We start from the raw sequence: 11,631 nt of genomic DNA, 5'->3' as shown, positions 1-11,631 counted from the left end.
CCCGGGAACACATGACCCAGACAGCTTTCTTGTCCTAAACAGTAAGCTCCTGGGGCCCTCCTCACTGCAGAGAGAAGGGGCGAGGCTGCTAGGGTTCTGGGCAAGGCCTGGTCTGGGGTTGCTAGGCAGCCAGTTGACAAGAGCCCAGATTGAGTCACAGCTTTCCTGGCCTCTGCCTGACCCCCTCCTACCGCCACCAGGATCTACTCTTTGTCCGTCACTCCTTTCCAAGCCTGTTGCCTCTTGGGCCTGTTCTAGCCCCTTTCCAGACCCTCCCTCAATTCTCCTGGCTCCCCTACCTCTAGACCTCATAACTTTGCCGGAGCTTCTGTCCTTTCTTTCATCCCCAACCTTTGTCTCCCTCCTCTGTCCCTGCCCTGGCAGCCACATCTCTACCTACCACAAGCTTTACCCCACCTGTTCTGTCTCAGAGGTATGCCCCCTAAGTGACTCCTAGGCTGGCCATCTCACCTCCTGCCCATCCAGGCCCCCAGCCATCTTCCCAAGTGGCCCCCCACAGTCATGCTGGCTCCCACACATTAATATACTCCTACACTACCCACCCTTACTTCCTCACACAGTTCCACAAATGTGCTCCTATACACACACCACACTCTCCCATATCCACCTACACACACACACACACACACACACACACACACAATTTCCACACTCACAGGCACTCATATGCATCTACTCACACATTTTCACACTCGTGCACAAACACACACACTTACACATGCCTGTCCATACTCACCAGCCGTCCTGCCTCATTGTTGTGAAGTTGTACCAACACACGGATGTCTCCACGTCCCCGCTTGTGCCGAGCATCCATAAAGAGCCTCGACTTCTCATCCCCGAAATCCACGTCGTCACCGCAGCCTCCCCATTCCCAGGCAGCGCTACCATCTGGGGAGCCTGTGGGGCCCGGGGGCCCAGGGGTGCCTGGCAGGCCCGGGGGTCGTGGTGGGGCTCGCCCTCTGGGCGCCTGGCAGCCACACTGCAGCAGCTCGCCCATGGAGCAGGCCTGCGTGACCGCGTGGCTGGCGCCTGCAGCAGTAATAGCAAACACAAAGGCCGTCTCCCGGATATCTGTGGAGGCAGGGAGGGCAGTCAGCTGGTAGCCCCAAAGCTGAGTCCTGGGGGACTGTGATGGGCAAGACAGTGAGGCAGGGGGCTGGGAGGGCCTGGGAGGCAGGGTCTGGACAGGGTGCCCAGAGATCCATGGGAAAGATGGGGCTCAGGCAGCCTCCCCAAACCTCTACCTCTCCCCTGGTCCCTCCTCACACTAACCCTGCTGCAGGATGCGCCCAAAGGCCTTGCTGTGGCTGGAACAGTTCCAGCGGCGAAAACGGAACTGGAACTGGCATTCTCGAACCCCAAGCCGAGCACCCCGTGCCAGCTCCGCCACCACTTCCGGCTCTGCCTGGCACAACTCGGCCTGCCGCCCTGCCAGCCTCCGTGCCTTCCTGCAGATGCTTGTAGGGTCCATGACCAAGGGGCTGCCCACTGCCCTGGGAAGCAAAACACAGCAGGTCAGGGGTGTAACTCAAAGGGCTGGTGGGGGTATGTGTATGTGTGTGAGGGAGACCATCCCTTTCAGCCCACAGTCAGGAGCTGGGACATGCCTCTTTCCCTTCCCCCACCCCTACCCCAACTGGGATTGAGATTCTCCTATCAGGTTCCCTTACCATTCCATCCATGTCTGTGTCACCTCTTAACTAGATTTTAGACTGCTCTAGAGCAAGGATTCAGTCTTATCCTTCTGTGCACATCTTCATTAATAAATCTTTATAGGAATTTGACTCAAGGTGAAGGCAGCTGGCACCAGGTAGGCCAAGACTAAAATTCAACAGGCCTGGCCCAAAAGGGAGACAAGGAAGAAATTAACAGAAGGAAGATCAAGAAGGCTATCAAAGAAAAGAAAGTATGTATAGATACTAAAGAAAAGTAGGCAGTATCAGAAAGAAATCTGGTCTTAGTGGGCCACAGGCTGGGTATGTGTTAGCTGAACAGCCCTGATGCTAGAAAGGCAGGGGGCAATCCCAGGTATATAGCCAGTCATGGGATGTTAGAAGTGGAGGGGATTGGAGCCTCTGAGGAAAGTCACACCCCCCTCTCTAGCCCAAGTTTCTCCTTCTGTAAAATGGGAAGGTTGGGCTTTGATGTCTAAGATGGGACTTCCCACCCTGTTTCCCTGAACTGGAGAGCAGGAGAAAGAAGTTGGGAACTGAGACTCTGAAGTGCTGTGAAGTAGGTGACACTGACCCTTCTCCTGCTCCAGGATCTGTGGCCTTTCCAGAGCTGGATGGCAGCAAGCCAAGCCCCGGGTACTGGGGTGACATAACTGATTGGAGACAGGGGATACTGGCTGGGTGGGTAAAGACCTCATAGGAGGTTCACGCACTTTCAGAAATCCCTCCATTTCCAGCCTGCATTCCACCGGACAAGAAAGCTACCATTTGGTTTCCATATACCAGACCCCTGAAGGCTAAGTCAGCTGGGTATTCACACCTGGGTGAATTCACACCTGGCTTTCAACCCGATTGCTCTTATTTGATGCTTAACTGGGATTCTTTTATTGTAGGAATGAGTGGATTGAGCACATGGGAGCTGAAGGTAATATGAGACCACTCAAAAACCCTTCAGCAGAGGGCAGAAAAAGACTCTGGGGTGGGGAGAGAGAAGTGACACCAGGAGATAGAAAATGTAGAGGAAAATGGTGGTAGATAGGTGTCAAAGGTCAAGGTGGCCTCCTTTCAGTTTAGCTGTAGTGTACACCCGCCCCCACTGTCCCCATTTGCTCCACAAGTACAGGCTGCCCAGGCATGTTCTGGCCTCACAACAATGAGATGTAATGGGCTTAGCAGCAAGAGGAATTTAGGTCTTAAGGTAGAACTTCTCAACACCGAGGAGTGAGATGCAGGAAGATGTGTAAGCTGGGTCCTTTAAGGCCTCCTAACACACACACACACACACACACACACACACACACACACACACACACTACAGGTCATTGTCATCATCCCTACCCAAGTAGTCCTAGAGCTAAGATTCTCTCCTTAGTGGAAAGACTTAGAGTCCAGACCTTCCCTCCTCTGTGCGTAGGACCTGCCCATCACTGCATTCCAACTGTGGCCTGGGAAGGTCCAGCCTCAACCCTTTCCCAGCCTTAGAGCAGTGTGGAGTGAGCCAAGGGTAGAGCAGCAAGCTGGCTCCCAGTGACCTTCAAGAGTTGACCAGTATCTATCTGTCTATCTATCTATCTATCTATCTATCTATCTATCTATCTATCTATCTATCTATCTATCTATCTATGTGTCTGTCTATCTATCTATCTATCTATCTATCTATCTATGTGTCTATCTATCTATCTATCTATCTATCTATCTATGTGTCTATCTATCTATCATCTATCATCTATCTATCCCCCCCTCCATCCACTTATTCCACCCCATTACAAAAGGAATTTGAGGCGGCTTCCAGCATGGTTGTACATGGTCAGTAGGTGAGACAATGAGTACCTTGAGAATTAGGACTGTCATTTTCTTTTGTCCCCTAACAGATTTTTAGGTGCTTAATGTATACCCCCCCCCCGCAAATTTTAATGAAAATTTGCACATTATGAACAATTACTATAATACTACAATGAATACTATTTAACACATGTTTTTGAATGAATGAATGAGCCATCTAAGGAGAATGTCTTCACTTAAGCCCAGCCCCCCCCTGTCCATATGTCATTTTATGGCTCCTAATTAGTTTTTGTAAACATCTTATTTCCCCCACTGGGTTCAGAGGCAGGGAAGCAGACCTCCCAAGGATGTCCAGTTCCTCTCCTGCCACCCGTGTCCCCAGGACTCTACCTAGGGGTCTGGGACTCTGCAAACTCACCTCCCACCACCCTATGCTGCTAAGTTCCCTAGTCCCTTTTCCCCAACCCTGCCCTCTGCTAACTCCCTACTTTCCCAAGGTTGACTGGCCTTATCTTCCCAAGGTTACTCTGCCCCCATCCGTCTCCTCTCCCTCCTCCTGCCCTAGGAAAGCAGGAGAGGGAGGGGGTATGCAGGAGAGAAAGGCAAAAACCTCTTGACCTTGTCTGCTTCCCAGGGGCTAGAGATAGAGGAATCGGGAGGAGCATGAAGGGCAGGGCCCTTTCAGGAGGTGGGGCTGGCCCTTCTTGGGGTTGAAGGGCTGCCCCAGAGTCGGTTCCTGGTCTGGGTCTGGCTTCCCAGGCTGGCTGGCTGCCTGGGAACCAGGCTTGTTTACAAGCTGATCGGGAGAAGGGATGGGCAGTAGGAGCAGCCAGAATCCCAAGGGACCAGCTTGCCCCCTGCCCTCCCGTCCTTGCTCCCATCCTCAAGTCACAGGAAAGGAAACTCCAGAAAAGGACTGGGAGGGGATGTTGGGTAAAACACGGAGCCTAGCTTCAGTCCCCTGGTCATTGTCAGGTCCCTTCCCCAGGGACGCCTCCCCTTCCCTCAGCTCTGGGTGAGCTGAGCCACTCTGGGAGAGTCAGTTCCCTCTCTGGGCTTCAGAAAAATGAGGAGTTAGCATGAAAGGCTCACGTACCCCCTCTCACTTTAACACTTGACTCCATATCAAGAAATAACTCCTTCCATCGCTCCTCTTCCTTTACCCTCCTTCGTTCCCTCCTGCTTCCTTAGGGAATGAACTCTGCTGTTGGTGCCTCTGAGTCAGTATTGTTCTGGGATCAGACCAGAGAAGATGTGCCCTTTTGGGAACATCTACACATTTTCAGGGCTGGAGCACAGTGGTGGTAAGAAATATATAATATAGAATATGTAGGGTCTGAGATCCTAACGAATAGACATTCCTGGGCATAGAAACAATGAGGCTAGCCTTAAAAGAAATCAGTGTGCAGACAAGAAGGGACAAGCCTAGGGTTAGCCATTCTAACTAGCTTGGCCTGTGCCAAGATCTCCCCCCCAGGGATCTTGGTTGATAGAATCAATAGCTGAGTGAGGTGGCATCAGGGGCCAGCCAGTTCCTACTGGCAACATCTGTAGATCTAAACCCGGGAGGCCCCGGGTTCTGGTCTAACCTACCTTTTTCCGTTTCCTGGGTTCAGAGGGTCAAAGAGAGGGCCAGAGATAATGTAGTCCAGCTCCTCCAACCTCACCCCCATTACACAGATGAATAACCTGAGAATGGAGGTGACTAACCCTGGCCACTCAGGAGAGGGGTCCCCATTGCAAGAAATTTAAGTGAATATTTTAAAAACCAAGGGGCCAGAGGAAAATGGCCACCAGAAGTATCAGACGACCTCAGGGGCCTCACATGACATCCTCCACACAGCCCTTACTCCTAGCAGGGCTGGCTATATCTCTGCAGCCATCCCAGACTACACTGCTGAATTTTCTGGACTCAGAGCCACCCCCTCCCCACCCGAAGTCATCAAACTCTTACCTAGCATCTTTCTAAGTTCACCTCAGAAACTACTTACCCCTAAGGTGCTCCCCCTGGGCCCCAGCCCTCTCCGACCTCTGCCCTCTACATCACTCCACCTGCCACTCATTTGGGGGTGCTTGTTATCCTACCAGTGGCATAATTATTTGTCTGCTTTTCTTGTCTTATCTCTCCATTTAGATAGAAAACTCATTAAATACAAAGGCCTCATGAGGAGACATAATATCAGTAGCAGAGCACACTCAAGGCTTTGGGGGTCCAGTGGACCTGTGTTTGGATCTGGGCTCTGCCGTTGGCTTGTTCTATGATGTTGAGCAAGTCCCTAGCACGTGAGGTTGCACTTGGTATTTGTTGAATGATGAGGAGCTTAGCCTTCGGAGCCTGTTTCCGCAACTGTAAAATGGGAACAAATAGTAAGACCTGCCTACTTCCCAGGTGACATGTGGAAACAGCCTGTCCAGAGATTGGGCTTCCACAAGTGTTTTTTGTCTTCCTAGTCACACCCTTATTCATCTCTCGGCCTACACAGTGCAGGGCAAATGGCAGGAGTAAAGGCAGCCTTTGTGGATTCCTGAGAACACCCTTTTCTCCAACTTTCTGACCTTACTTCTCAGCCTGGATTCATCTGTCTTCTCCTTCCCTAGGGACCAGCAGCACCCTCCAGGACCCCTCCCCTTCCCCAGGGAGCACTGCTGGGTTATTATTGAGGATTACTGAGGCCAAGGGGATCACAGACCCTTTCGATGCCAATCTCCTTTGAAGGGTCTCACCGCCAGCTCCCCTCTATTTCATTCCCACACTCACTCCCAAGGTCCCTCACTGACCCCCACCTCCCAGGAGCCAGCAGAGGGAGCCCTGAACCCTGGGGCTGTGGGTGGGGGCTGCATGGGGGTGGGGGAGGTGGGTGGTGGAGAAGGGGCAGAAAAATGTTGCCTGACAGCTGCTGAGGCGGCTGGGCCCGGGCCTGTGCCCGCCCGCCTGTCCTGTCCTGCTCTGTCTCAGTAATTACTGCTCCCCTCCCCCAGTCCCTACCCCCACCCCAACCACCACATCAAAGCCAGTGATGCCCCGGCTCCATTAACCCCTGCCTCCCCACCACCCACCAGCCACCCCACTTTACCCCTCTCCCACCCTGTCCTGATTTGGTTCCCTCTGCCCCGTCCTGGACACGGCTCTTTCCACCTCCTTTTACTTCTCTCCTTCCCAGCTCTCTTGGGAGAGGCAGAGCTTTCCTTTCCCAAAAGGACTTCACCATACAAGGGGCTTCCTATTGATCAGGGCTGTGGGGGACCAGGGAGTGGACACATTGGCTCTCCACTGGATCCCATGAGGGGACTCTGTCATGTGTCTTCTGCTGTCCCATACTGAGGTGGGAAGCACCCACGTGAGGGTGGGGATGGAGGAGCAGAAGAGGCCTGTGGAAGGCCCTGCACCCCTTTCCTGACCCCACTCCCCAAAGCAACCAGGGTGAGATCCTCAGCAGAAGGAGGTAGACTCCTGGCCTCAGCCCTCTGCTACCTGCATTCTGTGTGGCCAGGCCACTTCCTGTGCTTGGACTTCGCTGGACTTCTCACTGTGAGTGAGAAGATTGAACCAGATGATCTCTAAGTCCTTTCTAGGTCTCATTTCTGGATTAAATGGAGGGCTCAGAGCTGGAGGAACCAGCCAGAGAGGCCAGGTGGAACACGGGAGAACTCTCCCAGTGAGCTTTCCCCACCTCAGGTCCTCAGGCAGTTCAGGGGAAGCACCCAAGGTCTCTTCCCACCCCATTCCAGGCAGGAAGTAGGGTGCCAGCTAGAGGGCACTCTCCCCAGTCCCCAGGGACAGGCTTATGTGTTCTCCGAGTGCCTCCTGCTATGGCTGGCTGGGTGCCCTGCTGCCAGTCTGACCATGGCCTGGCTGCCTGCCCCACCCTCAATTCATCCGCTTCACAACTGCATTTCTCCATCAAAGTACACATTCTGGAATCCCCCTCACTGGGCCCTGGTGATCAAACCTCTCACTGACTTCCCCCCACCAACTCCTGGCTCCTGATGAGAACCGGGCAGGAGGGGGCTGCACCCCCACCAGGAAGTGTCACAGTGCCAGGACTCTGGTGGGCTCAGGGCATGCTCTGGCCCAGATCAAGCCAGCCTCCTTTTGCCCTTGCCCTTTTCTGCTCACAGCCCCATTGTCTCCCACCAGGGTAAGCTGCCAAGGCCAGAGGCCTGGAGGGTGGGACTGGACGGACACACCACCCCCATCCCCACTCCACCCAAGCCTGGCCAGGGCCGTCAACAGGACTGCCCACGAAGGGTCAGGGGTCTCAGATAAAAATTGGATGGGAAGGGGTGGCCAGGCCCAGCCTGGGGTGAGGGTCACAGCTGGAAAACTTGGGTATCAGGAAGAAGTCTGGTCATTTCCCTGCCTCCCTGTGGGGCCAGAGATGAGGCTGTCCTAGACCTCTGGTTCCTGTTTCTAAGGGAAGGTGGGGGTGAAAGTCAAAATGAGATGGGGGAAGAGAGTGAGACTGGGTGGTGTTTTCCCCAGTGGAGCAAGGGGAGGGTTAGTTTCCTTCATAGAAAATATAAAACAGAAGGAGAGAAGAGGAAAAGAGAAGAAGGGAGATTGATTCGGCTATTCCGTGAGCGTGAGCTATTTTCTCCATCCAGTAATTGAAGGGATAAATAAAGATGGCTCAGATATTGAGAAGAACTTCCTAGAGGAGGACAGGGAGCTGGTAGAAGGGGTGGGAGCTGGTGACCAGGAAGCCACAGACTTTCCCTTTCTGCCTCATTCTCAAAATGGGATCTGTCCCAGCCAAAGCATAGACTAGATGGCCTGGAGGCAGTGGGCTAGACAAGATGGACTCAAGACTGCCTGGCCAGTGTCCTGGAATCTGGAATTCTGCGATTCACAAAGATAGGATTACAGATGGGAGAAAGAGAGGCTGGAGGCAGAGTTTAGAAAGCATAAATCGTAACAGGGGAAGAAGGGAGGGTGGGAAATGAGTGAAAGGGACTCCTGAGACTATTCCAGAGCCTGGGCCACTCCCCTCCAGGACCCTCCTTTCCTACCAGGACAGTCCTGTCACTCAGAGTTCCTGGGGTCCTCTCTGCTCCCAGTCTGGCTGCTGCCAGAATGTCAGGGTAGACTGCAGTGAGCTGCTGCAGGTCTTGCTGCTTTCCTGTTCACCACTGGAGCTCTGACCCAGCCAGCATTCTCTGAGAAGCAGGGAAGAGGGCCAGCAAGCAGATCCTAGACATCAGGGAACAGCCTGGAAGTTCCTGGCCTGAAAAAGCTTCTAGTGTGAAGCGGGGAGGGGAAGAGAGGTGGGTGGTGGAGTGATGGGAGGGGGGGCGGGGAACGGGAGAGTGGGACCGAGTGGCAGGCGCCTCAGGCCACCTGGGATGTTAGGTCTGGCCCGCCAGCCCAAACCTAATCTTGGAGGGTAACGATGGGGTGTGGTGGGGACAGAGGTATAAGCAAGCAGAATCAAAGTTCCTGAGAAAGGGAATGTGGGCTCAGGCCAAAGGAATGAAGTATCAGAAACAGAGAAAGGAGAGTGAGGGGGCCGAGGCAGGTGGGAGAGGCAGGTTTTCTCCAAGAAGCATCTGAACCAGGCAGTCTGCAGACACCTTATCAACCCAGCCACTCACTCTTCACCCTGCTCACCCTGCAGCTGTGACCATGAAGGCCTCTGTGTTCTCCCACACCTGCCCTCCTCCCCTCCTCCCCTCCTCCCTGCTTCCCAGCTTCAGGGTCAGTCTCCACTGGACCAGGTCTCCCTCCCTCTGGTTTGGCTCTCACCCAGCAGCCCCTCCTGAACAAAGGAATACCCCCCCTCCACACAGACACACACACACACAGACACACACACACGCACGCATGCACACGCACACGCGCGCGCGCGCGCGCACACACACACACACACACACACACACACACACACACACACACAGATACAAACCCCAGAAAGGTGAAACAACAAATTCAGCAACACTCCACAGAACTGTCCCCAGCACCTTTAGCCTCCAGGGCCCCAAAGACCAAGGCTCTGCCTTCCAGGAGCAGGGAAGAAAGACCCAAGAGGAGATGGTTATCAGTGAAATGCAGTAACCGGCAGAGCTGCCCAATGCATGGGCTGCATCGGAAGCTCAGAGAAGGCAAAGGAGGGAAGACAGAGGGACAGCTCCATGGAGGAAGTGTCATTTTAACTGGAAGGATGAGGATGATTTGGACAAATGGAGAGGGAGGAGAGGGAAGGCAATGACCATCAGGGAGAGACCACTGTCCCCATGAGAAAGGGCAAAGTTAGGAAAAGTGTATTTTGCTTGAGACCCTGGATTTTAAATTTAAATGAATCCCCCTTTGCACCCATGAGGTCTCTGGCCAGGAGAACCTGGGGACGGAGGAGGGGACTTACATTCATGGAGTACTTCCCAATGTCAGATCGTTTTGTAAATCATCCCACCTACTCCTCCAATCAGCCTGCCAGGTAGGGGGGCTGTTTGACTACTTTACAGTTGAGACGTTGGGGGGCAGTAAGAAGTGACTTGCCCAAGGTCACAGACTTAACAAGTGGCCAAGATTAGATCTCAAGTCTATTTCAAAGCTGCTACTGCATTATGCTAAGCCGGGATCAAAGGGCGCATGTTCCCTAGCCGGGACCTGGGTCGTCCTCGATTTGCCCCCTCACTGACACCCTCAAGGGACGTCTCTTCCTCATCACGGAAGAGGGATCTCGGCCAGCAGCTCCCTGTGTGGGCATCCTGCTCTTTTTCTCTCTAGAAGAGAAGGATCTATCTGCCGGCTCCACCCCTCCTTCCAAAGGGGAGGAGTGGAGTGTAGAGAATCCAGCCAATGACATGGCGATATGCAAATAGCAAGGCCCTGTCTTCTTAGGATTGGCTGCTGCAGCAGCGGTATTGTCCAAATCCCTCCTCTCTGAACACTGAACTATTCCGGGCGGGTCTTTGCTGCCCAGGAGACTGGAAAGGAAAAAAAGTCTGCGGGATCCAGATACCCCAGCGGTCCCGACTCGGCACCCACCTTCTCAGCCCCTGCCCAGCCCCCCAAACTCAACGTTCCTACAACCTTCGCTGCCTTGGTGTCTGCTCTAGCTAGGGCCAGTTCCGGAAAGACATCCTCATCCCTTGGCTGGCCAGGCCTCCCTCCCTTTCACCAGCACTCTCCCAGGTTCCCAGTACCTCCCGAGCTGCACATTTACTTTATCTTTGACGCCGCATCTGGAAGGCCCAGGTGCCTGGGCCCCTCTCCTGCCTTTCCTCCTCTTCGTTGCTCAGGGAGGAGGAAATAGAGAAAGCCAAGGTCCTGACTCAGTTTCCCCCTTCCATCCCTTTCCCTCCACTACCGCCCACTCTGAAGGAGCCCAGAGAGAAGCTGGTGGATTGGGGGGCAAAGTGGGGCGGGGAAGAGGCAGCCGTTTGACTTGACCTGCCTGTGGTTTCCCACCTTGTTCCTCTCTTTTCCCCCAATCCAGCCCTCCTTGCACACTCTTTTCTTTGCATCTCTGACTACAGAACTTTCCCCCTGTCTCCCGCGTAGCTCTTTCCTACCCACCCGCCAATTCCTTCATGGCCTGGATAGAGCGCATAACCTGGGAGGAGGTGGTGTGTAGGACCCGGGAGGAGGAAATACAGTAGAATGTGCGGGGGTGAGGGTAGGTTTAGAGCCGCCCAAGTGGCAGTTCAACAGTGCCCCTGGCGGAGGACCGCAGGAGAGCGGTACGCACCTCCCCCGCACCTCCCTTGAGCGCAGGTAGAGCCGGGAGGCAGCGGGACTGCGGTTCGGAGCAATCCGTCGCGAGGTCCCCACCCTCCAGCGCCCGGAGCCGCACCGGGACAGCCCGATGCAGCACTCACCACCACAGTCCGCCGACGTGCGCCGGACACAGGAGCAGCAGCAGCAGCAGCCCAAGGCGGGAGGGCACCGGCGGCAGCATCGTGACCGCTCTACTGCCGGCCGGTGCGGGCAGGGGGCGAGGCTGCGGGGCCAGCCGGTGGGCGCCGGGACCCGGGCTTCAGGGCGAGCGCGGCGACGGCGGCGGCGGCCTGGAGACGATGGCTCTGGCGGCGGTGGGGGGGCCCATCTCGGGCGAGGAGGGCGCGGCGGAGGCGGAGAGCGGACGGGGCAGCCAGCGCCTGTGTCTCCTGCCGAGCTCGCTCGGGAGAAGAAATCAGAGCTGGGGGCGGGGGTGGG

General features: G+C 54.8%; 1 protein-coding gene across 2 annotated transcripts in view; it reads right to left on the bottom strand.

Annotated features, from left to right (window-relative positions):
• WNT6 (Wnt family member 6) overlaps positions 1-11,606 on the bottom strand; it is a 13,707-nt gene extending 2,101 nt beyond the window's left edge. Inside the window, exons 1-3 of one of the 2 annotated variants that reach the window (XM_019638189.1) lie at positions 11,295-11,606; positions 1,294-1,514; positions 758-1,092 (exon numbers count right to left, since the gene is read on the bottom strand). In XM_019638189.1, the coding sequence (XP_019493734.1) occupies positions 758-1,092; positions 1,294-1,514; positions 11,295-11,374 (636 nt within the window). In that variant the 5' untranslated portion in view covers positions 11,375-11,606. Of the gene's footprint in view, positions 1-757; positions 1,093-1,293; positions 1,515-1,691; positions 1,781-11,294 lie in introns of those variants that run through there. The other variant, XM_019638190.1, reaches the window with a different exon arrangement.
• Between the last annotated feature and the right edge of the window lie 25 nt (positions 11,607-11,631).

The sequence above is a fragment of the Hipposideros armiger genome, unplaced genomic scaffold, assembly GCF_001890085.2.
Source record: "Hipposideros armiger isolate ML-2016 unplaced genomic scaffold, ASM189008v1 scaffold_38, whole genome shotgun sequence".
NCBI lineage: Eukaryota > Metazoa > Chordata > Mammalia > Chiroptera > Hipposideridae > Hipposideros > Hipposideros armiger.
This window is presented reverse-complemented; position numbering and strand designations above follow the sequence as displayed.